General features: G+C 30.1%; 2 protein-coding genes across 2 annotated transcripts; one reads left to right on the forward strand and one right to left on the reverse strand.

Annotated features, from left to right (window-relative positions):
* The first annotated feature begins 17,540 nt into the window (after window positions 1-17,540).
* Window positions 17,541-19,033, forward strand: LOC107942754 (ras-related protein RABA5d). Its single transcript, XM_016876478.1, has 2 exons — window positions 17,541-17,880; window positions 18,909-19,033. Exons 1-2 carry the CDS (start codon window positions 17,541-17,543, stop codon window positions 19,031-19,033), a joined length of 465 nt encoding a protein of 154 aa, XP_016731967.1.
* A 3,792-nt stretch (window positions 19,034-22,825) lies between these two features.
* Window positions 22,826-23,374, reverse strand: LOC107947523 (uncharacterized). Its single transcript, XM_016882150.2, has one exon. It carries the CDS (start codon window positions 23,372-23,374, stop codon window positions 22,826-22,828), a length of 549 nt encoding a protein of 182 aa, XP_016737639.1.
* Window positions 23,375-23,889: the final 515 nt, after the last annotated feature.

The raw sequence follows: 23,889 nt of genomic DNA on the forward strand, positions 1-23,889 counted from the left end.
ATTAAGGTGAGTTTATTGGTTAGAATTAAGTCTCTCTCATTCTTAATGCTACAAATAATTTAAATCTTCGACGTTGAATTACAATGTTATTTATTGGTAAGGGAAGTAAACTCAAACAAGTTTCGCATTGGTTAATGAAGAAGTAAGGAGAGATTGGTTGCTTGACGTTGAGTCAGCAACTAGAATTTATTTATTGAAGGCATTGAAGATATCCTTACATCGATGACCAAATTTATAAATTAAACAAAGAATTTACCTTTAACAAAGAATTTAAATGAGAATGCTTTTTAGATTAGTATGTAATATTCATATTAATTTTCATAGTGATAATGGTGTATATTATCCTTATACTTAAGGCCATCATAATCCCAACATCGGAATTTATATACTTTGAGATAGTCAAACGACTTATATAAATGGTTATAATATAAAAGCATAATTATTGAAAATACCCTCAACATTTATGGGTTTTCAGGTTTTAACCCTTAAATTTGTTTTATTAACAACCTCAATGTTATGATTTTTTTATAAATCAACCCAATTTTAATTGTAAACGTGAGTTGACCATCAATCAAACTACAGATCAACAAAGTAGCCTATCTGGCATTCCACATAAGCACAATGTCATAGATCACGACATCTATGTAACAAAATTATGTTTCTTTCATTTTGTTTCCATCTTCTTTCTCCTTCTCTCTTTCTCTCTTCCCCTCTATTTTGAAACCATACTTCAATTTGGTAAGGATGAAGATTTAATTGCTTAGCCAGTGCAAGTTTTTGCTTCTGAATCAAATATTTAAAATAAATAAATAATTTAAAGTAAACACCAAGAAGCAAGAAAAGGAAATTTGGATTCTATGTTTGGATTTACAGGATTGAGTGTACTGTCTTCTTTGAAACTTTCTTCAAGAAAGGCAAATTGTTCCTTAGAAAGCCCAAGTTTCTTCTGAGTTCACTTGTTGTCATCATCACCCTTTGCTCTTGTACTAGTTCTTTCTATTTCAACTGCTTCCACCTACACCTCTTTATTGCCTCTTTTACTTCTGTTTCTAATCCCACAATCCATCAATACAGCATTGTTAGGAGATGACACAACCGCCTTTTCCTCAGCTACATTCGTTGCCACCACCAACGTTAGAGGGTTCACGTCTAACCCTCTTCTGAGTCCCTCCGATGGATCTATTTCTATCACTAATAACAACAATGCAAAAAAAAGCTGGTAATTTTTCTTCAAGATGACAAATGGAATATAAAAAAAAAAGATGAATATCCTAAGATACCCAGATCTAAATACCCCCATAAAATATCAATTCTACTTGAAATACTCACAGTTATCTGTGAGCCAATGAGGCTTATAAACTTAAGCCTTTGCAAAACAGAAGGAGATCTATCGATGTGGGTTGGGACTGGTTCAGGTATGGTTTCAGTTTCACTGGTTTGTTGTTGAAAAGAGATATGGAAACCGGTGCCGGAATCTAGGATATCGGCTGTGGTGGTGGTGGTGGGAGTAAAGGTTTGTTAGGATCTGTAAGAGTACAAGTTGATGGATTAGAGCCTTTGTAAAACAGATAGGGATGGAAAGCGTCTAGAGCCGTTTGTTTCATCTCCATCATGGAGTGATGGGTCATCACTGACACTGCCAGAAGCAGCGGCGCCAGAGTTGTTGGTAGAAAAGGTGGAAGTGAAAAAGATAATACCAATGGTAATGTTAAGGAAGACAAAGAAAATACTAGGGGTAAACTTGGTGAAAATTAAAGCCCAAAAGAAAGAAAAAGGTATAGTCGACATTGATTCTTCCATCATAGAATAGAGGAGAAGAGAGAAAGAGAGAAGAACAAAGAAGATGAAAACAAAATGAAAAAAATTGTTAAATAAGTGATGTCATCCATGACATCATACTTATGTGGCATGCCACGTAGGTTACTTTGTTGACCTACAGTTTAATTGACAGTCAACTCACATTTACTGTTAAACTTAGGCTAATTTCTAAAAAAATATAACATTGAAGGTGTCAATAAAAAAAAAGGTTAAAGGCTCAAACCAAAAACCCAAAAATGTTGAGGGTATTTTTGACAATTATGCCTAATATAAAGGCAGTTGTTGGGTATTCTACAAACTTTGTAGCGAGATATGAATGATGAAGGTAGGATCTCTTTTACCTACATATGGGGATATCTAAGACGTTTTAATCAATTGAGATTAGAAATTATCGGCCTTGCTCAAATTAGTTTACATGAAATATCAGACTTATTTTTTTATCTTAGTTAACTTAAGATTCAAGAAATAAAAGATTGAATTATACAAGTGCGATTGTTATATGACTTGTGTTCAATCTAGATACCATGGGAAAATGTATGAACTAGATACCATGGGAAAATGCATGAACTATACGATAATATTATCACAAAAATGTTATGTTGGACCAATACTTCTTACAATTTGGGTAGCACTGATGCATGGGTAGATGTCATTCATATTTAGTAATACTAGAAATGTTTCAATATTATTTCCAACTTTACATGATCATACAAGATCATATCCTATGATTGGAATAACTAGAATTCGAACAAAGTTGGAATAGTGTTTAACTAGACACAAATGTTAAATTAATTAAAGAATTTTTTTATATAATTAATTTAATTTAATTTGACAGTTTTAAAATTTTGACAAAATATATGTGCATGCTTGACATACATTTATAGAAGGCTCAATCAAAATAATATGAACTATGTCTAGCATATTTTAATTGCACAAATATGATTTACTAAATATGGTATTTAATTAGTTTTGGTTAAAAAGGGTTATGTTGGATTTTAAAATAAAACACGATATCGTGTGTATGGAAAGTGTGATATCACGTTTGAATAAAATCGGTTCGCACCCTTTATGTAATTAATGGTCATTCAAAAAGGTTTTTAAATAAAAAGGAAAATGTATCGGTCCTTCTTTCATTCTTACACAAAACTCTTTGTATAGCACAAGAAAGGAACTTAGAATGACCTTCTAAAAAATTTCAAGAATGCCTTATAATCACTTCTCAATTGGTGGATACAATAGAGGCTGAAACGAAAAGGTTGGAATTATGTTAAGATTGTTGATTAGAAAGCTTACTGCCAAAGAAAATTTTGTCTACTCAAATCAATGAAGGTATATTTTGAACCTTTTTTTTTCATGATATGTTATCTAGCAAATGGTTTCATGGTGTGAGTTCACTATATGTATTTTCCACTACACCGACTCTTATTTGGTAGCCCAACAGTTTTATCTGATCTTTTTTCCCTCCAACCACCAAAGTTTACATGTCACCTCCACCTTTCCTTTTAACTATTACCCATAGCCATGGTTTACTAAACTTAAAACCTTAAAAGTCCTAAACATAGAAAAACAAAAACAAAATTCCAAAACTTACCAAAATATATACAATGACAAAAAAATCTAGCCAAAACCTTGAGCAAATTCCTTCAAAATTCCCTTAAAATCTTCTCTTATCCAAAATCGATACATGCCAAAAAATCTAAAAAATTTCTAACTTGCCTTATTTTATAAAGAGACATGAAGCATATGAGTGAAGTTTCAAAATCTCAATAACTCCTAAGGTCAACCAATATTTGTCATATGACACACAATTACGATGCACAGTTTCTACTTTCAGTTCTTAATAGATGCACGTTCTTCCCATTACTTGGTGAAGTATCAAGAGACGCCCTTCTCAAATTCAAATAAAATATCAACACAACATCTTCATGTGCAAAACACATGCTACCTTCCTACTAAGCATCGTTGGTCGCATGATCACCTTTACGCATCGTAAAAGTTAAATACTCCCATAAAAAGTCACTTTATAACTCCCACTCGATTGGGGCGGAAGGAGAAACTGTTATAAATGTCTAGCACGTGTAGACTTTTCCATCACTAACTTTTCATCACCTTACTATATAGGAACCTTGAACACCTCAACCTCACCAAGAGAAGCACTTCACTAGGGCTAGACCTTATGAACATGCATGCGTATGACATAGGGAAGTCTTTTAACTAACATCGCCAAGGACAGGTGTTGAGTCCTCTATTGAATAGCTCCCACATAAGACCTCACATGGTGTATCTCATTTGATCCCCACTGACCTAAAAGACTACTATCCTTCCCAAGTGACCGACCACAATGAGACCTTCGTTGTACACATTCTAATACCCCAAGTTAGAAAGGGCTACCCTCACTGATTAATATCCTTCTCTAACCTTAGGGAGCGATCTCCCCATCTACCTCTGAACTGGACCAACAACACATTGACTTCCTTACGACTATCCACACACCACAGTTTGAAATGTTGTCCAAACTCCTTCCTACTTTTTTCCCCTTAACAAAACATAACTTCAATTTTCAAAAACTAAATTGGACAAAACTTTTTTTCATTTTATTTTATGAAATTAAAATTACTCATTTTTAGTTTATCATAACAAGAACTTTGATCTTATTGAATATTTAAAGGAATTTTTATTCATTAATGTAATAGGTAAAAGAAATTACATGATACTTAAGAAATTATGATATTAATTATGATATGTTAATAATTTAAATAATTAAATCTTTTTTTGAACAATTTCATTATAAGTTCTGATCATAAATGCTTTATTTGACACAATGTCTAGAATTGTCCATAGCTCCTCCTCAACCCATAAATAAGAGAATAACGTGCTTCAGGGCACTTGAACTCATGTCCTCCTGTATAGGCAACAATGCCCATACCAATCGAACTAAAACTCAACCGGCAACAATTAACTTTTTTAAATTTAATGGATACAATTATAATTAAATAAAATTTATAAACCAAAAGTAGTAAAATATCAAAGGCAGTCTTTAGTTTGGGTATTACATATGTGGCCTTATATACCACAATAATTTCCAAATTGTATGTAAAACGAATAAAATATTCTCAAACAGTGCCTTCATGGTGTCCAATAGTATATAAGAATGACAATGGTACTTCAACCTAATGTGTATAAAGCAAAATATAATAAACAAGTAAGAAATTGGTCTAAATTATTATTATAATATTTTTAAAATTGGTATGAATTATTTGATAAACCTTTGTAGGGCAAATATTAAGTTGGCTATTGGTTCCCTTCAAAAGACCACTTGTCAAGAGCTTAAGCCTTATTGGGGTCAATTTGTTGAAAAGAAAGAAGGGATACCTTTGACTCTGTAGGGCCATTGACCTTTTATAATAACCAACAATGTCAACCCAAGCTTTGAAATGAGAAAAGAAGTATTAAATAATAATTAAAATATATAAATCTGTTGAAGTATTCAACGTCAGGCGCTCCAAATTACTATAAAAGAAATAGCTCTTTGACGATTAGTTTATTATTTATTACGGCACTGAAAACATTTTTTCTTTAATATTTAGGTTAAATATTAAAAAATAATATTAAACTTCAACATGTTGTCTACACTTAAACAAGTCTCAGTATTTTTACTTAATTTTAAGTATTTTTCTCAGGTGAAATGTTGATCCATGTTTTTTTTTTCGGATATAAAGTAAAGGTTATAACTTATTTAAGTATTAATTAAAGGCATATTGATAAATTAAATTCTTAACGTTTATATTTTGTAAATTTGACTCTCTCTTTTTTTGTTAAATTTTACCTTTAATATTTTAAAAAGAATTAAATTTGACAATTAATCTTTTAAAAATAATCAAATCACTATTTTTTAACAAAAACTCACTAAAACATTAAATTTTTTTAAAACATGACAACCTGCATGACAATCAACATATACTTTATGTTCATTTTTTAAAAAAATTTATGAATTTTTTTAATTTTTTAATTTTTTAATTTTTGAGTATTTTTTAATTTTTAATTATTTATTGATGTAACACATAAGACAAAAAAAATCATATCAATATGAAGTACATGTGGACTGCTTTATGAATTGCTATGCCAATATTGTCAAAAAATTACTGTTTTAGTTGGCACTTCCATTAACAGAAACAATTTGACTATTTTAAAAAGTTGAGGGTCAAATTTATTTTATTTTTTTAAAATTAAGAATCAAATTGACAAAAGATATAAATGTTAAAGAGTAAATTATACCTTAATTAAATATCTAGAGTTTATTTGACTAAAAAATAAAGATTTATATATATATGTGCAAATAATTTATTTATTATTTTAATATTTGTTCTCTACGAATCCACTAGATTTTGAGTTGAAAGAGACAATAATGGTGGCATATTTCTTTAAAAAATTATTTTTTTAATATTTTCTACAAAATAAATTTTATGTTTATCATTAAAATAAAAATATAACATAAAAGTACACTTAAAAAAGAGATTTTTCATTAGATTTCCTTTATTAAGTTTAATTTTTGTGCAACTTGGGAGACAAAAGAAGATGCATAAATATTTTCTTTTACTATTTTATTTTATTGGGATGGAAGATACATGAATATCAATAAATGGGATTTCATGCAGTGTTTCGGATTTCAACATTAAAATATGGTATTATCAATTTCCCATGCATTCTTGTCTCAACTCCTTGCACATGCATATGAACCAATTTTTATTAAAAGAATTGAAATGAGGAAATAGATTCTATAATTAGTTTTAGCATTTTAATGGGTAAGATGGACTGACTTTAACGTCAATTTGCTTTTAAATAGAATCGAAGTAATTGCAGTAAAGGTATTCGTGAACCCATCCACTCATCTTTTAATCAGCCTCATCGGTAATGCTCAAATAGACCTATTTGATTTAAATGTAAATTACATATTTTAATCTTTTCAGTATGATAGTACTATCAATTTCAATGTATGTTGCAATTCACAATGCAATTAGACACTGTGAAATTTATTTTATGTGTTGGTATGTTTGTGAAGAGATACAACAATAAATGCAAGAAATAATACTAGTGACATGGGTAGTGGGTATTGAGAGTGTAACTACAAAAAAAAAAATAATATAATGAGATTGTTTATATAGTTGTGGGGTGTGACTCGCATTTATAATACGTTTTGTAGGCATTTAGAAAGACGTTTTGGCGAGCAATAGAAGAAGGCCTAAAATAGGCCTGACACCACGACAAGGAGCACTAGGACATCGGGATGATGCGACAAACGTTGAAATGGAAAAGTAGAGACGACGTCGATGTCATAACGTGTTCTCCTATTTGGTAGTTGCATTTTAGACTTCAAGCAGGATTGTTTCTCCTAGTTGGACTCTAATTATTTTGGAGATATTTTTATATGATTAGAACTCTAATCTAAGCCTATTTAAAGTGGTCATTGTACTCCTGTATTCATATGCCAATCAACAAGGGTTTTTCTTGATGGCGACACGTAGTCGCTTATGAGTTTTGATGAGAGTTTGTGGTAATTATGGAGAGTATTTTGTACCCCTTTTATGAGTGTCTTATGAGATTTTGGGTTTTATTTATTGGTTTGATCTTTAGGGTTTTGAATTTTGTATTTAAGGTTTGGATAATGTACAAGTTATACATTTAGGTTTATTTTCTTCATATTGTACTCTCGTTTGTTTACTCATTTAGTGAAAAGTCAAACCCTCATTTGCCAGCAGTTTTTCCATCTTTGAAGGTTTTCCACGTAAAAAATAATTGTGTTCGTTATTCTCTAATTTTACTATTTCATTGTTTATTGGAACGAGGAAAATGTACAAGTGTACACAGTTGTGACAAGTAATAAAGTAATAAACAATTATTTGTGAAAAACTTAGACTTAAGCAAAATGGTGAAAAGATTTAATTTCAAAAGGATTGAGCAATTATCTAAACTAAAATCAACTAAGTAACAAATTAAACTAAAGTTGTAAACACAAGGTAAAAGCAAGATTTTAAAGAGTTTAATCAATATGACATCAACGTGTTAGATTAATCTTATTCTTTAACTTAGAATTATTAAAACAATGCTCATGATGTTAAGGATAATTCCATGGAAATTTGGTTCTTTGTTAACTGATGCAGCCGTATTGATTAAATTATTAAACCTCTTTAATATATGTCTATGTTCAATTAATTAAATATTTTTAATAAGCATAAATAAGATATGGTGAAGTAACAATATAGTTCTATACTGAAACAAATTTAAGCACATCAATCTTTAGGTTATGCAAGGTAATAATATCAGTTAATATTATCACTCATTAATCTAATTTATCCTAAAAAGATTAAACATGCACCATTTAGATAGTGTGTCAATTAATTATAATTTCAATCCAATTAAATAATTAATTCAATTGTCATCTCATAATGATAATGCAAGAGTAACATAAATGTACTTTTATCTAAATGAACAATTAACCAGGGCCTATACCATCAAAACATAATTTCAATAATTTAAGTGGATAGAATGTGATCAATCTAACACAAACACAATTTAAGTCATTTTAATTAAATTGGAAGCATCAAAACAATTAGCAAACGTGTTCATAATCTCAAAACAAATTAAAAAGAATAAAGAGAAAAGAACTAGAGGCCTTTCTTCCTTTCTTCATAATTTGGTGTTTCTCTGTAATCAAACTAGTGTGCATCCCCTTTCTTCCTTCTGCTTTGTTCTGCCAACTAGTGGCCTCCAAGATGCTGAATGTTGCTGCTCCAAGGACTTGCAAAGCTCTTTTTCAAAAGGGAAGTAATAAAAAATCAGAAAGGGAAAATAAGAGAGCAAATGAGATAAAACAAAATGAGAAAAATGGATGAAAGATGAGTGAATTGCTTTATTTTGAAAAGCAATGAGAGTGGCTATTTATAATAGCAAAGAACGGCTAAAAATAACATGGGAGAGCCTTGATTTTCTCTTCCCATGGCCAACCCTTGATTGTATGAGAAGGGTTTGAATGACTTTGCTAAAAGTAACTATGTGCTTGAAAATAGAAGGCTTGAAAAGTAGAGGGGTTGGAATGGTTATGAGAAGTTTTGGGGCTATTTTTTTAATTATTGAAATCAGCTTCAAATAACTGATTTGGGTAGTAATTTGGGATAGTTTGGGCTACTCTCCCTCAATGTGGATCAGTCCTCTTCACATTGTATATTCTAGGCCTCTTTCTCTGCATCAAGCTATCCAAATATAATAATCTCAATTGAGAGCTAGGTTAATTGAATTGTAGGGGTCCAAAATTAATTTTCTTAGGCATCCATGGCTGTTAAATAATTAGTTATCCCCTGTATAACAAATGCTTTTGCAAGATGCTTTAGCAATTTGATCTTCTCAATGTGTCTTTGAGACTAGTCTTTCTTTAGTTTCATAAAACTACTAAAAATTGGAAGAATTTTGTAATTTTAGCATAAAAATAGTTTACAATAGAAATTTGTCTTTAATTTGTCTAACTTAGATATTTTATAATAGAATTACAAAACTTATGATAAAAAGAACTCAAAATTTGCACAAATTGTCCATCAAAAAGTGCTAAAAAGTCTATATATTTTTTTAGTTTCCATCTATACGGATCGATCCCCATCAAACTGCTATCAAAGCCTAGTTTAGCTTCCGCAGATCGACTCGTTTGGTGACACAACAACAAATTTGGATATCAAGAAGTTAGACAAATCAAAAATTTTAGTTTCTAATAGTTTCAGATAATTACGGAGGTAGCTAGTGTGGCCGAGGACAAGGGTGCTGATTCGTTGCTCTCCAGATAATCTGGTTAAAAGTGGAGTTGTGTTAGATGTCAAGCATGTGTTTGATTTAGAGAAGAATCTCATCCCTTTTTTGTCTTTAGGACTTGAATGGTTCGCAGAGTGTTTGAGGCAAGGTTGGTCGCAGAGGGTTATAGTCAGGAGGAGAGAGTTGATGCTTTCACTCCTATTCAGGTATTACTGGCCCTTGTTGCATTATACAATTTTGATTTGAAGACTATGAGTCTTTTAGTTCACAAGTTCAAGCACTGCTTGGGCTTGTTTGGCATTCTGTAAAATTTGAGTTTGGCCCGTGACGGGCATGGAAAAGGAGGCATGATAAATAAAAGTCAATCTGGAGATTTGTGGGGTGTGTCTCGCATTTATCAGATGTTTTACAGGCACTTAGAAAGATGTTTTGAAGAACAACTGAAGAAGACCTAAAATAGGGCTGACATCACAATGAGGAGCATCAGGGCAACTCAGCAAACGTTGAAACAGAAATGAAAAGACGACATCACGATGAGGCGATATGCCACGTCACAACGTGTTCTCCTTTTTGGCAGACGCTTTTTAGAATTCAAGCAATACTTCTTCCCCTAGTTGGACTCTAATTATTCCAGGGATATTTTAGTATAATTAGAATTCTGATCTAAGCCTATTTAAAGGGCCCATTGTATCCCTGTATTCATATGCCAAACAGTAAGGGCTTTTCTTGAGGGCTACAAGATGTAGTCGCATATGAGTTACATGTACAATCTACCACATCGGGTGGCCCAGCAATAATGGTTATCAATCAATATCCTGACCCTATGGTATGCCAACTATATTCGACCATGTCCGAAAAATTAATAAGGAACCAAATTTTTGATTTCATTATACAATTCAATTCATATTAAATCACATCCAACACACCATAAATTCATCCTTTCATCATGTAATACAATATGTTTCAACTCAAGTTCATACCAATTATCATATATCAATTAAATCATAATACTTTCTATTTTATTCAATTTAGTCCTTACCTCGGTATTCAATCTCAACCATGACAATTCAATTCAAATAACGAATGAAAACTCACTTCAATACCATATGATGAAAATGTCATAAATATGCAATAATTAAATTGATAATAGAAATACAAATAGAAAACTTGTGTCACGTGTTGTCAGCTCTTACTTTTCCTTTCCTTCTCAACAGCTCGACAAAGTCTTTAGCTAAGAATAATAGTGCAACAATAACACAATATCAAATTCCCTCCAAATCATATTCAATTACAAAGAAAAATATATTTTTTAATTTATCCAATTTAGTCCCTAAACTCAGGACAAGCATAACTTTCAGTCTAAAGCTTTGGATTAAAATCTAATTTCACATATATTCATTAGGGACCTCTTACTTTCTATTCCTATCGAAATTTCATAACAATTTTACATTTTATTCAATTTGGTTCCTAATGTGCGAAACTAACAATTACGCTTTATAATTTAGTCGTTTTCATAATCTAAGTTTAATTCCTATCAATTTCACACCTAAATCTTCAAGAAATCAACAATACCAACTTTCTAAAACTTTAACAGTTTTAAAATTTTTTACATGGGCTAGCTAAATCAAGCTTCCACGATTCAATTTCCATAAAAATCAAAGAAAAATTAGTAGGGACTTACTTGAAATTGGATAGCCAAATGCTTTAAGGGTTTCAAAAGTTTCCTCTTTCTTTTGTCTATGGAAGTCAATTTTGTAATGAAAAAGATGACCACCTCTCCACTAACTTTTAACCTTTATACTAGGATTAATTTGGTAATTAATCTTAATTTACTTAATCAACTATGTTTTAGTTAAATAAATCTTTAATTACTTTAAGTTAAATGACATATATCATTATTGTCCACTAACACTTAACTAAAAATAGTTTATTAACCATTTTATCCCTTTAGATAATTACTATCTAAGTCCCAAAGTCTTTTCCTAATTAAAAATCTATAGCAATTAAACTTTTAAAATTTAGTCCCTAGGCCTTAATTAACCACGATTTCTACTAAATTACTTAACAGAATTTCAAGTCATCTATTTACTAATTTTGTAAATATACCTATTTAATATTTATGACCTCGATCTTTAGAAACAAGATAAAAAACTATAATTTTCGACACTATTGAAAACCAGGTTGTTAAAATGATAGTTGCAAGCTTGAGGGTTATGCTTTCAAGGATTGGGATAGAAGTGTGGATGACTATAAAAGTACTTCAAGTTATGTTTTTTTTTTCATTTGGAAGTGGTGTCTTTGCATGGAATTCAAAGAAGCAAGATGTGGTGGCTCAATCCTTAGCTAAAGTCGAGTATGTATTTGTTGCTACTACTGGAGTTAACTAAGCCATTAAGCTTAGAAAAATCTTGACTGATTTAGAACAAAAAACTACAATTTGAGTGGATAATAAATATACTATAGAAATCACCAAAAATCCAATCCAACATGGAAGAACTAAACATATTAATTTGAAATTTTATGCAAGTAAAGAAGCATAGAGGCTTAAAAAAGTTGGTGCGGTGTATTGCAAATCTAAAGATCAAGTTGTAGATGTTTTAACTAAGGCTATCTCAATGCCTAAATTTAAAATTCTAAACACAAAGTTTAGAGCCTCCAAGAAAATCTCAAAGAAAAGTGTTAGATACCTCAAATTTTTCTTAGATATTCTAAGAATAGAATGTGCTTTGATCATTTTGTAGCTTGATAGAGCAATTATAAGTAGCCAAGCATCATGCAACTAATATGTTAGTTTGTATTTGATTAGGTAGTATAATCCCTTTGATGTAAAGCTTACTAAATTTATGTGATAAGATCAAACACTGCATAAGCAGTTAGCCTTTGTATTTTATGTACGAACTTTACTGAAATAAAGACCATTGGGTTTTTAGAAGAAAAAAAAATTCTAGTTTTATTTTTCTTTTCATTCTCATTTTGTATCTTTTCTATTTCTTCCGTAACTTACAACGAAGTGTAACAGTGTTGAGAGCAACATACAAGGGAATACTTTTATGCCATTATGCTTGATAGATTTTTCTTGATATGTTGGTTTTCTCGTTCTAGTTGCTTATATTTGCACCGTATTGGTAGCCAATTCTTTTTACCGGCCTCAGTGCTTAAGAAAAAAATTGTTAGCCAAGTAAGTTAGGTAAATATTAGTGAATATTATAATATAATGTTGCATATGAAAGCATTTTAGATACTGAAAACTTGGTTTAGTCAGTTAGATGTTAGTTAGTAGGTTAGGCTTTGTAAACTACGTTTCATCTCTCTGTTAGAAATTTTTAGAGGATTGGTGTCGAACAGAAAGCAATTGATATGGTGTCGAAACATATGTACATCAAACCATAAACAAAAGAAGCATAACTGGCTATACAATAACTATATGGGAATTGCTTCAGCCTTTTATTGAATTTTGGCGACCATACGAAACTTATGTATAGATCTTACTAGGAGTTTCCGGGTGAATTATATCATAAAAAAATTTTGGCCAATAACATCTCACTTCATTCTTTTAGGTTTCCTACTTAACAAAGAACTAGGAATTGCCAATATGGAATATTATCGATCACAAATTGCTTTGTTTTCTCTCTCTTTCTACCCCTTGAAGACAAAAATGATTATGGCTTTAAAAGTGAAAGTGACTAGGCAATAGACTGTCAACTTCATAACGGATAGGCTAAAGACTTCACCTTCTCCAACAATCCTAATTCAATAAACTGGCTCTTTCGTTGACTGGGAAGCTAGCTAACCAAGTCAATTGGGAACTTCCTGCACAAAACACTAGTATTCTAGAATTACTGAGATCAAATCTCTGAAGAAATTCATTGAATTTGAATGGGATATCTAAGCTTATTATCTTTTATCTTTTAAATGTCTTTCTTCTGCCTACCTTTCACTTAGGAAAGCATTGCATTTGGACCATTTCAACTCTTCTTATTACTATTTTAAGTTAAACCTAAAAAAGGAATAGGTTCTATTTCCTAAACCCATAACAAAACCTAGCTTAAATCAAACTTAATTATGTAGGCTCGATTCATTTTCCTATACTTAATAAAATAACATACTTAAATCACAAAAGAAAGTTAGAGGCATTTGAAGTTTGAATGACATTTATGATTTTTCTCTTATTCCCACAACTTAGTCTAGACCATTACAAAAAGAAGTTAACTAACGAATAAAAATGACAAGAAAATATATTGATTGTAGGGCCCATAATAAAAACTTGCTCTCGTGTTCACATCATTAAATCCAATCCAATCACAACCGTACAAGCATCTATACTTTAGAACAAGATGTAATGCAAGAGAATCAAACTTTTTACTTTTCTAGCTTATGTTTGGTGGGCCTAAGAGCCAAAGTACCCCAAACAATAGCATCATCGGACTTGGTCAAGAATATGTTCCTTTTGTTTTCATTAGAAAGGGTTTTGTATAGAAATCCAATACATATGTCCTTTTTCCCATCATTTTTGACTCATTAGTCAACAAATTGAAAGCCCTTTAATCATTAGTACATTATGATTCTTTGATATTCCTTTAATCACTTTCCGTCATAAATGACATTTTTAACCAATTTAGTTAATATTGCAGCTATTCTAAAGTATTTTGACAATTTATTTTACAATAATGTGATACTTGATTTTAAAATATTTTTATTTTTGTTAATATGATACTACTATGTTAGCAACTAACGTTGATGTGGTAATGTCATGTCAACAATCATCTCTAACGTTATGTATGTTAATGGTCACATCAGTGTTGCCAGTAGTTTCTAACGATTGATGATGATTAAAGAGTTTCATTGATCAAATTTATCAAAGGAACTTTTTTTTTTGAAAAAATTTGAGGAATTATTTTACCAATAAGCAAAAGAAAGAAAAGAATCTTGTCCCATTTTCCTTAATGCAACAAAAATTATGTTGAAATGATCTTAATGCAAGGTAAGTCCTGCTTTAGATCCTTCGTATAATTTAAAATCTTATGAAATCTTTAAAACCAGTTAAAATTGCATTTTTTTTCTCAAAAAAATTCAATACAAACCAAGTTTCGGCTTTAGGTAATTTCCACAATTTTTTTGACAAGTTATTCTTTAAAATTGCATGCATATTTATTTCTAAAAATCATCAAGTCTTTGAAAATTTTCGGGTTTTGTTTTTCTATAAAAAAAAAGTTTAATACGATCAAAACAATTGAAAACGGAGAGCCATTGATGATCGGAGAAGGCCATAACCTCCGGTGAAAATCTTAAACAAATAATATTTTTTTATAAAAAGTACAAGAATATTAGAGATAAGATGTAGTCTTTACTAACTCTGGTGTCATTGGGGAAAAGGAAAGAAATTAGGGATTTTTGGAGGGTTTTCGTGGTCAGGTTCGAGCTGAGCGTTTCTAGATATTGTCTCGGCTATGAAATTTTGTCCAACCCATAGACTATTTTGGGCCCACCCCAACTAAAGGTTAATTTCTTTTCTCCAGCACTGTTTTATGTGCAATTGATGGAAACTGGTTTTAAAAGCTTTTTTATGGTAAAACAGAATTACATAGGAAAGATTGCATTTTAAATTTCTTCCTTCTCTACTAATTTTATCTATCCGAGTAATTTTTTGTTTGCCACAAAAGGTAATTTCTATTGTGTATTTATTTATTTTTAATGAACTTCTGTTATTGAAGTAGATAATCTTTTTATTATTTAAATAAATACCTGATCTTATGTATTTTTTATTTTAGGTTTCAAATAAGATCCTATTCAAATCTAATGTAATTTTCAAATTAAATTACAACACAGTAGCTCAACTATTTTTTAATATTTCGTTTTTTATTTATTTAATATTATTACCACGACTGATTTGGTCAAAGCATCACTCTAGTCCCTATATTATCCATAAGAGAGTAAACAAGTCATTCTACAAAAAATAATAAGCAATTAAATCACTCTACTTTTAAAAAGAAAGAGAATTGATAAATTCAATAATGGTGCTAATGGACATAATCAAAATTAATAATGTGGCATGTAATGTCCCAATTTTTCTAGTACAATATTTGGCATTGTTCTAAGATCTCTTACAGTGAAATTTAAAAAAAAATCAATAAGGAGAGAAGGAGTTATAATAAGTAGAGATTTATAAATAAGGTTGTGTATGTGGAAATGTAGGAAAAAATATTAAATTAAATATAATAGAAAGTATAAGAATTAAATTATAAGTTTCTTATTTTTGCTGAAAAAATTTAAAATTTAATTCTTACATGGTTGGATAACACTATGAAACTTTATGATGTTATGAGGAGATTTAATGTGGTAAGCATCATATTGAATATAATAAAATGAAATGATAAGAAAATATATATTAAATATGTAAATTTTCCATTAAAGGATAATTTGGACTTTTCAAGAGAATTATATTGAGAATTTATTTTTATATGCATAGAGAATGGACAGCCATAAACTCTATAACTTTTAAATCATGGATTAATGTGAGCCAACCATTTGATTTTTGGGTTTGGGTTTGACTTATGAATAAAGAAAGAAAGACAACAAAAGCCTTCATCTTTTTCTTCTTGTGCCATCCCACTCCATGAGAGAAGAGGAAGATTACTTTTATCTTCTCACATTCTTTATTCTCTCTTTAATCTAATAAAAAATTTCACTACCCATTGTTATATTGGGTAAACTACACCCATGGTCACTTTTGTTTACCTTAGGTTACGTTTTAGTCACTTATGTTTGAAATGTTACGTTTTAGTCATTTACGTTATCATGTAACATTTTACTCACTGAGCCATTAATCGTCGTTGATGGTGTAACGGTAAGCTGACGTGACACGTTAAATCATCATTTCAAACAAATTTTTAGGTTAAATTATACAATTGATCCCCATATTTTTTTCGTTTTAAGTAATTTAATTTTTTTTCTTTTATGTTCTTTAAACTTTCCTCTTTTTTTTCCATTCTCTTTTGTTCCTCCCTCTGTTTTCAGACATTTCCCATTTCTTTTAACATATTAGGAAGTCGAATTGGCAATGAAAAAAGAAGTAGGAGGTCGACTCTCATCATTTGCCTATAACCAAAACCCATAAACCCATACCATGCTTCTTTCTTCACTACCAATTCGACTTCCTGGTATGTTAAAAGAAATAAAGAAGGTAAAAAAACAGAGGGAGAAGCAGAAGAGAATGGAAAAAAAAATAAAGAACGAAAGAAAGAAAGTTAAAAGAACATAAAAGAATTAAATTGCTCAAAACGAATAATTATGGGGACCAATTGTATAATTTAACCTAAAGTTTTTGTTTGAAATGATGATTTAACGTGCCACATCAGCTTACCATTACACCATTAATGATAATTAACGGCTCAGTGACTAAAACGTTACAACACGATAACGTAAGTAACTAAAACGTAACATTTCAAATATAAGTGACTGAAATGTAACCTAAGGTAAACAAAAATGACCATGGGTGTAGTTTACCCTTATTATATTATTGGAGTAAATTGTGGTTTTTATTCTAATTATTGTCATTGGGTTAATTATGACTTTTTATCTTTGTCATTAAAATTAAAGGTGATCATAGCTCCTAAAAAAAGGAGTTACTTTTATCTATTTATATATTTAGAAATTATTCTCGTGTCCTTATTATAGTTTTGACATGAAATATCATTAGAATTATATTATTACAAAAGATAAAGTACATTAACATTCATTTAATTTTCAAAAAATAACAAAGTAAGTATTTTTCGTTACAGACATAATAAAAAAAACGTTGGAGGGTTTGCTGCCTCATTTAAAAACCCTAGTTGGGCAGTAGAAGAAAGAAGAGAAGGAAGAAGAGAAGAAGGAAAAAAAAAGAGGAGAAGAAGAAACCTTCGAAAAACCCTCACCGCAATGGCGAAACCATGTCGGACTATGATGAAGATTCCAGCGGAGAAGAATACCTTTTCAAAATAGTCATAATCGGAGACTTCACAGTCGGCAAATCCAACCTCTTATCCCGCTACAATCGTAACGAATTCAACCCACATTCAAAAGCCACCATCGGCGTCGAGTTCCAGACTCAAAGCATGGGAATTGACAGTAAAGAAGTCAAAGCTCAGATTTGGGACACCGCCAGCCAAGAAAGGTTCTGTGCCGTCACTTTAGCTTATTATAAAGGTTCTGTCAGTGCTCTTATTGTTTATGATATTAGTCGTAGAACTACCTTCGATAGTGTCGGTCGTTGGGTTGATGAACTCAAAAGTAATTTTTTGCTACTTTGTCTAGATACCCTTTCCATAGTTTTTTATTTTCAATTTGGGTTTTTGCCCCATACCATTGACGCCCCATACTAAATTAAAATCCATGTCGTTTTTGTGTTATTGTGGAAACTTCTCTTTTGTTGTGTTCTTTTCTCTCTAAATTTGAAACCCAAAATATCAATATTTCAATCTTCAATCGTTTAATCCTACCCTTACCCTAAAAGTTTTAATCCTTCAATTGTCCACCACTTAACCCTAAAATGTGAAAGGCGGATGATTTTTATTTCTTATCCTTAATCCCAATTGATCATTCCTTTCTTTTTTTCTTTTATCCCAATTCATCTCTTCTTCCTTTTTTCCCTAAACCCGTCTAAGCCTTAGATCCTTTGGCTCCACATCCAATGTGACAAGTTAACTGGCCGCGTCACCTGTCTCATTAGGTCTGTAATGAAAAATGTTATGGGTGACTAATTTGTCACTTTTTAATAACGTTAATAACTGATTTGTTTTTTTTTAAAGTTGACTGATTGAATTGAAAATTGAGTGGTTTGGTTGAAAGTTAAATAGTTATTTTTTATTAAAATCAAAGTTGAGTAACTATTGATATACTTTACTCTATTACAAACTATCCACATATTTTGCAATTATGTATTTCTAGCTAAATTTTTGTTTTGAATGTCTTTTTTGTTTTTGCTTAACCTGCGAGTGAGTTAGTGAGTAGTTGAATTAAGTCATTCTTTTTTAATATTTTTAGAGATTCTAATTTTATTCATGAATGTGAGAATTCTGAAAGGTATGATTTTAGACATTATCATATTTCTGTATAGCTTTCAAGAGTTTTGAAATGTTTAGATTTGTTATACTATTAGACAAGTTTAAGATATATTTTAAATTTTCTTTGCTTGTTGTATATGTGGAAATTAATATTTTCAAAACAAAAAGTGCTGAATATTTTATGAGATGATGTCTCTTTAATTTTTTATGTTAATTTAGTTTTAGATACTCGAATATAACATTGCATTATTGCAGGTTTTATCGGTGTCTATTATGTCAAGATTCTAAGCATGACTAAAAGGCAGAAACAAGATTTGACCAAAACATTAAGTTACGACCCTATCAAAACTCCACCAACAGACTTTGGGATGACCACATAATCTTACCTCCCAAACCATAAATGGGTATCTGAACTTTAGAAAGGACCTTATTTAGTAACTTAATAAGAGAGGGGAACCCAAAACGAAAACCGAAAAAAAAGAATTGAAGGATGAGAAGAAACCAAGAGAGTAGAAGTGAAATTAAAAATATGATTTTATTTGACATATAATTTCTAATCATTCATTATCAACATAAACATATTTTATTATTTAACATGATTATAACAATTGCTTTCTATATACTATCATGATCATTACTCTTTTTCACTTTAATTTAGCTCACCCTTTGTTTGTATTTAAATATAAAATATAACCATTTTTAAAATTTGGCCCCCGTACTTTTTCATATATTTGCAGTTTAATATACATACTTTTGTTTTAGGGAATTTAGTCCTCCAACTTTTCGAATTTAAAATTTAGATTCATTTGTAAACACCGTTAAAATTTTTCTGTTAAATTTGCTTGAGTGACATTTTAAAATTAGAAAAAAAAAATAACTCACTTAGTATCCATATAACAAAATATGACATTATAATTGACCTGAATTTAATAGAAAATTTTAATGGTGTTAACAATTTTTAAAATTTTACATAAGTATTTTAATCAGAATAAAGTATTTAAACTAACTTATGACTTTAAAAAAGTTGAAGTGCAAAATTATGTTCAAATTAAAGTATAGAGATTAAATTTCAAATTTGAGTGAAATATAGGGATCAAAATTGATATTTAACCATAGAAATTAGAGGATTAAATTTAAAATTTAGCCATTTTATTGTCATTCAAAAAAGAAAAAGAAAACATTGGGCATGTGTCATGTAAGGAAGGACTTAGAGCTATTGATTTGAGCGAAATATAGAGATCAAAACTAAAATTTAACTATAAAAAATTAGAGGTATTAGAATTGAAATTTAGCCATTAACTTTTCATGTAAAAGAATTGAGTGAAATATAGGGATCAAAACTTAAATTTAACCATAAAAATTATCTTGTCATTATCTTGTCATGTCAAGAAAAATGGACATGTGTCATGCAAGGAAATCCTTAGGGCTACAGATTTGAATGAAATATAAGGCGAGAACTGAAATTTAATCATAAAAACCTAGAGGGATTTGAATTGAAATTTAGCCAATATTATCTTCTCATGTAAAAAGACAAAAGAAAACAGTGTACATGTGTGATGTTAGGGCCTTTGTATAGATATCTATGTTAAAATTTGAAAGGTATGATATTGTTATTGATAAATTCTTTTGTTTATGCTGAGGGATAAAAATAGAACCACGACAATAAATCTTTTAAGTATAATAGTAATGTAAATTATATAAGATAAAGAATCCAAGTTGAATTCTAGAAACGATATTGTTGAGAGAAACAGTCACATATAGAGATGTTCATAGATTGGGTCAAGTCAAGTTTAGGTCGGGCTTAAGGATGATATTATATATTTTATGTTTGCTTAAGCCCGACTCAAATTGAAATATATACTTAAAATTTTGCTTAAGCTCACCTATATTTGTAAATGATTAACCTAAACTCATTTTAGGCCCAACCCACATTTTAAACAAACCTAATTTTATCGAAGCTTATATTTGGCTTTAATATTTTTGCCTAAATCATCCCAAATTCAAACAACCTTTAAGGCTTAGGTGGATAACCTATGAATTGATCTAGTCATGAACCTCGAAAGGATATTAACAAACCATAAAACAAACATGATGATACCCTAATTACAAAAATAAAAATTAAGGACATATACAAATTAGAGATAATTTATATTAAGATGATCCTAAAATATATAATTTTTAGGCACCAATACAATAATGTTACATCATCAACTTTTAAAGACGCACTCTCATCCATATATGATATTTTTTTAGCTTAATTTAATTTTTTAAATAACTTTAATTTACTTAAAATTAATTATTATTTTTTCTATAAAAAAGACAAACACATTAAAACTAACATGCAACAAAGAAAACAACATAAACAAAACAATTAGAAATTGAAAATGCTGTTAAAAAAAACCGGTGAAAATCTTAAGCAAAAAATTGAATTAAAAACCTTCGGCAAAAACTTAAAAAAAATGAAAATTATAACCATCATTGGTGGTGTTATCAAATTTTGGTATTTAATTAAAAATTGAAATAGAAAATTAAAAATGAAAAGGGAAAATGTAAAAATTGGCTGCCTACACGAGAATAAAAGACAATTAAATTTAGAAACAAAAGACTAAAAATGATTAAAATATTATAAGAGAAAAAAAAGCATGTTTGTTTATTTAATAAAAAAATAATTATAGTTAAATAATTTAATTAAAGTTAAATTAAGTTTAGAAAATTTATCATATATGAATAGGTGTATAATAGTATTAGTATGTTTTCAAAAATTGATAATGTGACCAAAGGCAAAGCCAAAAAAATATTTTTAGGGCGGGCCGAAATTAAATTGTAATTTTTTACAATAGTAAAAGTGCAATTTCACAATTTTAATAGTTCTATATCCTTATCATTTTTAAAGGATTAAATCAAATTTTTTATCATTTTTAGGGGGACAACGTGTAATTTTACATTTACTAGTTTAAGTTTTAAAAAATCATAAAGAGCCTAAATAGAAAATTTTCCATTTTAGGGGGTCGGGCTCCTGCTACCCCTTAGATTCACCTTTAAATGCCTAAAAACTATATATTTTAGATGATCCTAATATAAGCTATTCCCTACAAATTAATCAAAAAGCTGATTCAACATAAGTCTATGAATGTTTGCCTTGTTCTTCAACGCATTCCACATTCAACATTGAATTTATTGAATAAGTGAACTTATTATTTCGCATTTTTATTTTGTGGAACAAAGGTAAACTCTTATTTCCGATGCAATTGATATAAGCAAATTAAATGTGAATTTGGATGGGCGATTGGGTGCGGTGCGGTGCTTTTAACTTATTTTTTTGTCTCATGCTACAGTATCGCTATAGTATCTAATCTCACCGCCACCGCTGTTTTTACACTAACCGCAAGTAAACGCACCGCCCATCCAAACCCACCCTAAGATTTACAATTTAACTTAGAGTTTGATCTAATTTTAAACATTTGACAAAAAAATTCAATTTATTTTAACTCATTCGATTAATTTTATTTAATTTATAAAAAATAAATGGAATTTTCAGATACAAATTAAAACTTGGAGTAATGATGAATGATTAGTGGAAAATATATGGATATCCTTGAGAGTCTTCTTCCAAAAGACAGTCTCATTTTATGGGGTTTTGATATTGAGGGATGTTGCAATTTTGGTCATGATGGGATGGAAACTCAAAATCATCTATCTTCTGAATGACAGATTTGGCAAAATGTACTAAAACTATGTCTTGTTCAAGAACTTCATTGGGCTGTTACAAGATCAAAAGGAAAGTCAATTATTACATTGATTTTGAAGATTTGCATTTTTATTAGCATTAAAGATTTTGTTAGGGAAGTGTATAAAGAGTGAATTGCCAACTTTGTTTAAATTGGGGTAGACATGATACGAATAGATGTTGCTGTATTAGCAGCAAATGTGTTTTTTTAGCAGTTTTTCTGCTTGCTTTGGATAATAAATCAAAACTTATGAAGATGAACTTAGCAAGAAAAGAATTCAGATTCACGGCCTAAATATTTCTCTAACATGTGGAAACAACATGTACATTAAATCCTTCTATACAACAAATCGATTGAGGAAAAAGAAAAACAAGTTTGAACACCACAGTGAAATTGAAAGCCATGCTTGTTTTCAAGACTTCAATACAGAAAATGAAACCCTTTTCAATACTTCAATACTCTTGCGAAACTCTCCCTTGCCATCGTCAACCTTCCTTTCTTCTCCCCTGAATTTGCAGACTTAGTCCCCCTTGAGTTCTTCAACCAAACCTCATTCCCTTTTGACCAATTCTTTCCTGATGGTGTCAATTCTATCCCACCGGTGACCCGCGGCTTCCGGTTTTCTTTCCGCAAACTAGCTGTGAAATCAGGCTCTGATTGACCCAAAACAGGGGACCCTTGCCTAGAAATCGCCAAACTTGAACTAAATTTAACTAGTTTCTTTTTGGGGGTTTGTTTAAATTCAGTTTCTTTCCTTTCTTGTTGCTTCCCACTTTTCATTCTCAGCCTTGTTTCTCTCAACTGTGCATATGCTCTGTATCTGGGACCTCTTTCCATTATATAACTCTCTGTTGTAAGCTTCAAAGGAATTGGGTTACTGGGGCTTGAGTTCAGAGAAAGAATGAGAGAAATTGGGTCAAGTGCATGAAAAGTTGATTGCAAAGCTGAATTTGGCTGATGGGTTTGCCGCAAACAATCCCTGATCTCTGCCATTTCTTTTTTTGTTTTTGGAATTTTTATGCTCTCTGTTTTCTTGCTCTGTTTTTTCAGAGGAAGAGAGCAGTTGATTCCGAAGGAAAAAAAACTTGAGATTTCTGATTGTCTCTGGTTTTTAATTTTATAATGGTTGAATTTAAAAAGTATTTTTTTTATTAAAGTTCGTTTTTGTACGTAATGTAAATTCTTTAAAAAAATATTTTTTTGAAAATAATATGTTTTCATATTTTTTTATAAAATATATTGTATTCCTAATAAGAGATTTATATTTAAATTTTAGAGACGATATTATTAGAAAGAGAAACCATAAAATCGAATATATATCCTAAAATGGATATATAAAATACCAAAAAAAATCTTTTAATTACAAAATCAAATTTATTGCATTCCCAAATATAGTCGGGCACAAAGTTCCAAATTACAAACTGATGATAAAACATTGAACATTTGGCAAGCTTATGAACTTTCTAATGTACTGAGATATCCCGATAACAACTCCTTACATTCAAAAG

This window comes from Gossypium hirsutum, chromosome D12 (genome assembly GCF_007990345.1).
Source record: "Gossypium hirsutum isolate 1008001.06 chromosome D12, Gossypium_hirsutum_v2.1, whole genome shotgun sequence".
Taxonomy (NCBI): domain Eukaryota; kingdom Viridiplantae; phylum Streptophyta; class Magnoliopsida; order Malvales; family Malvaceae; genus Gossypium; species Gossypium hirsutum.

What these genes read in the sequence shown, in the direction of transcription:
- LOC107947523 (XM_016882150.2), bottom strand. Translation starts at nt 23,374, where the DNA reads ATGGCAGAGATCAGGGATTGTTTGCGGCAAACCCATCAGCCAAATTCA.
- LOC107942754 (XM_016876478.1), top strand. Translation starts at nt 17,541, where the DNA reads ATGTCGGACTATGATGAAGATTCCAGCGGAGAAGAATACCTTTTCAAA. An exon ending in TTGGGTTGATGAACTCAAAA is followed by an intron (nt 17,881 to 18,908) that starts GTAATTTTTTGC and finishes GCATTATTGCAG; the next exon opens with GTTTTATCGGTGTCTATTAT.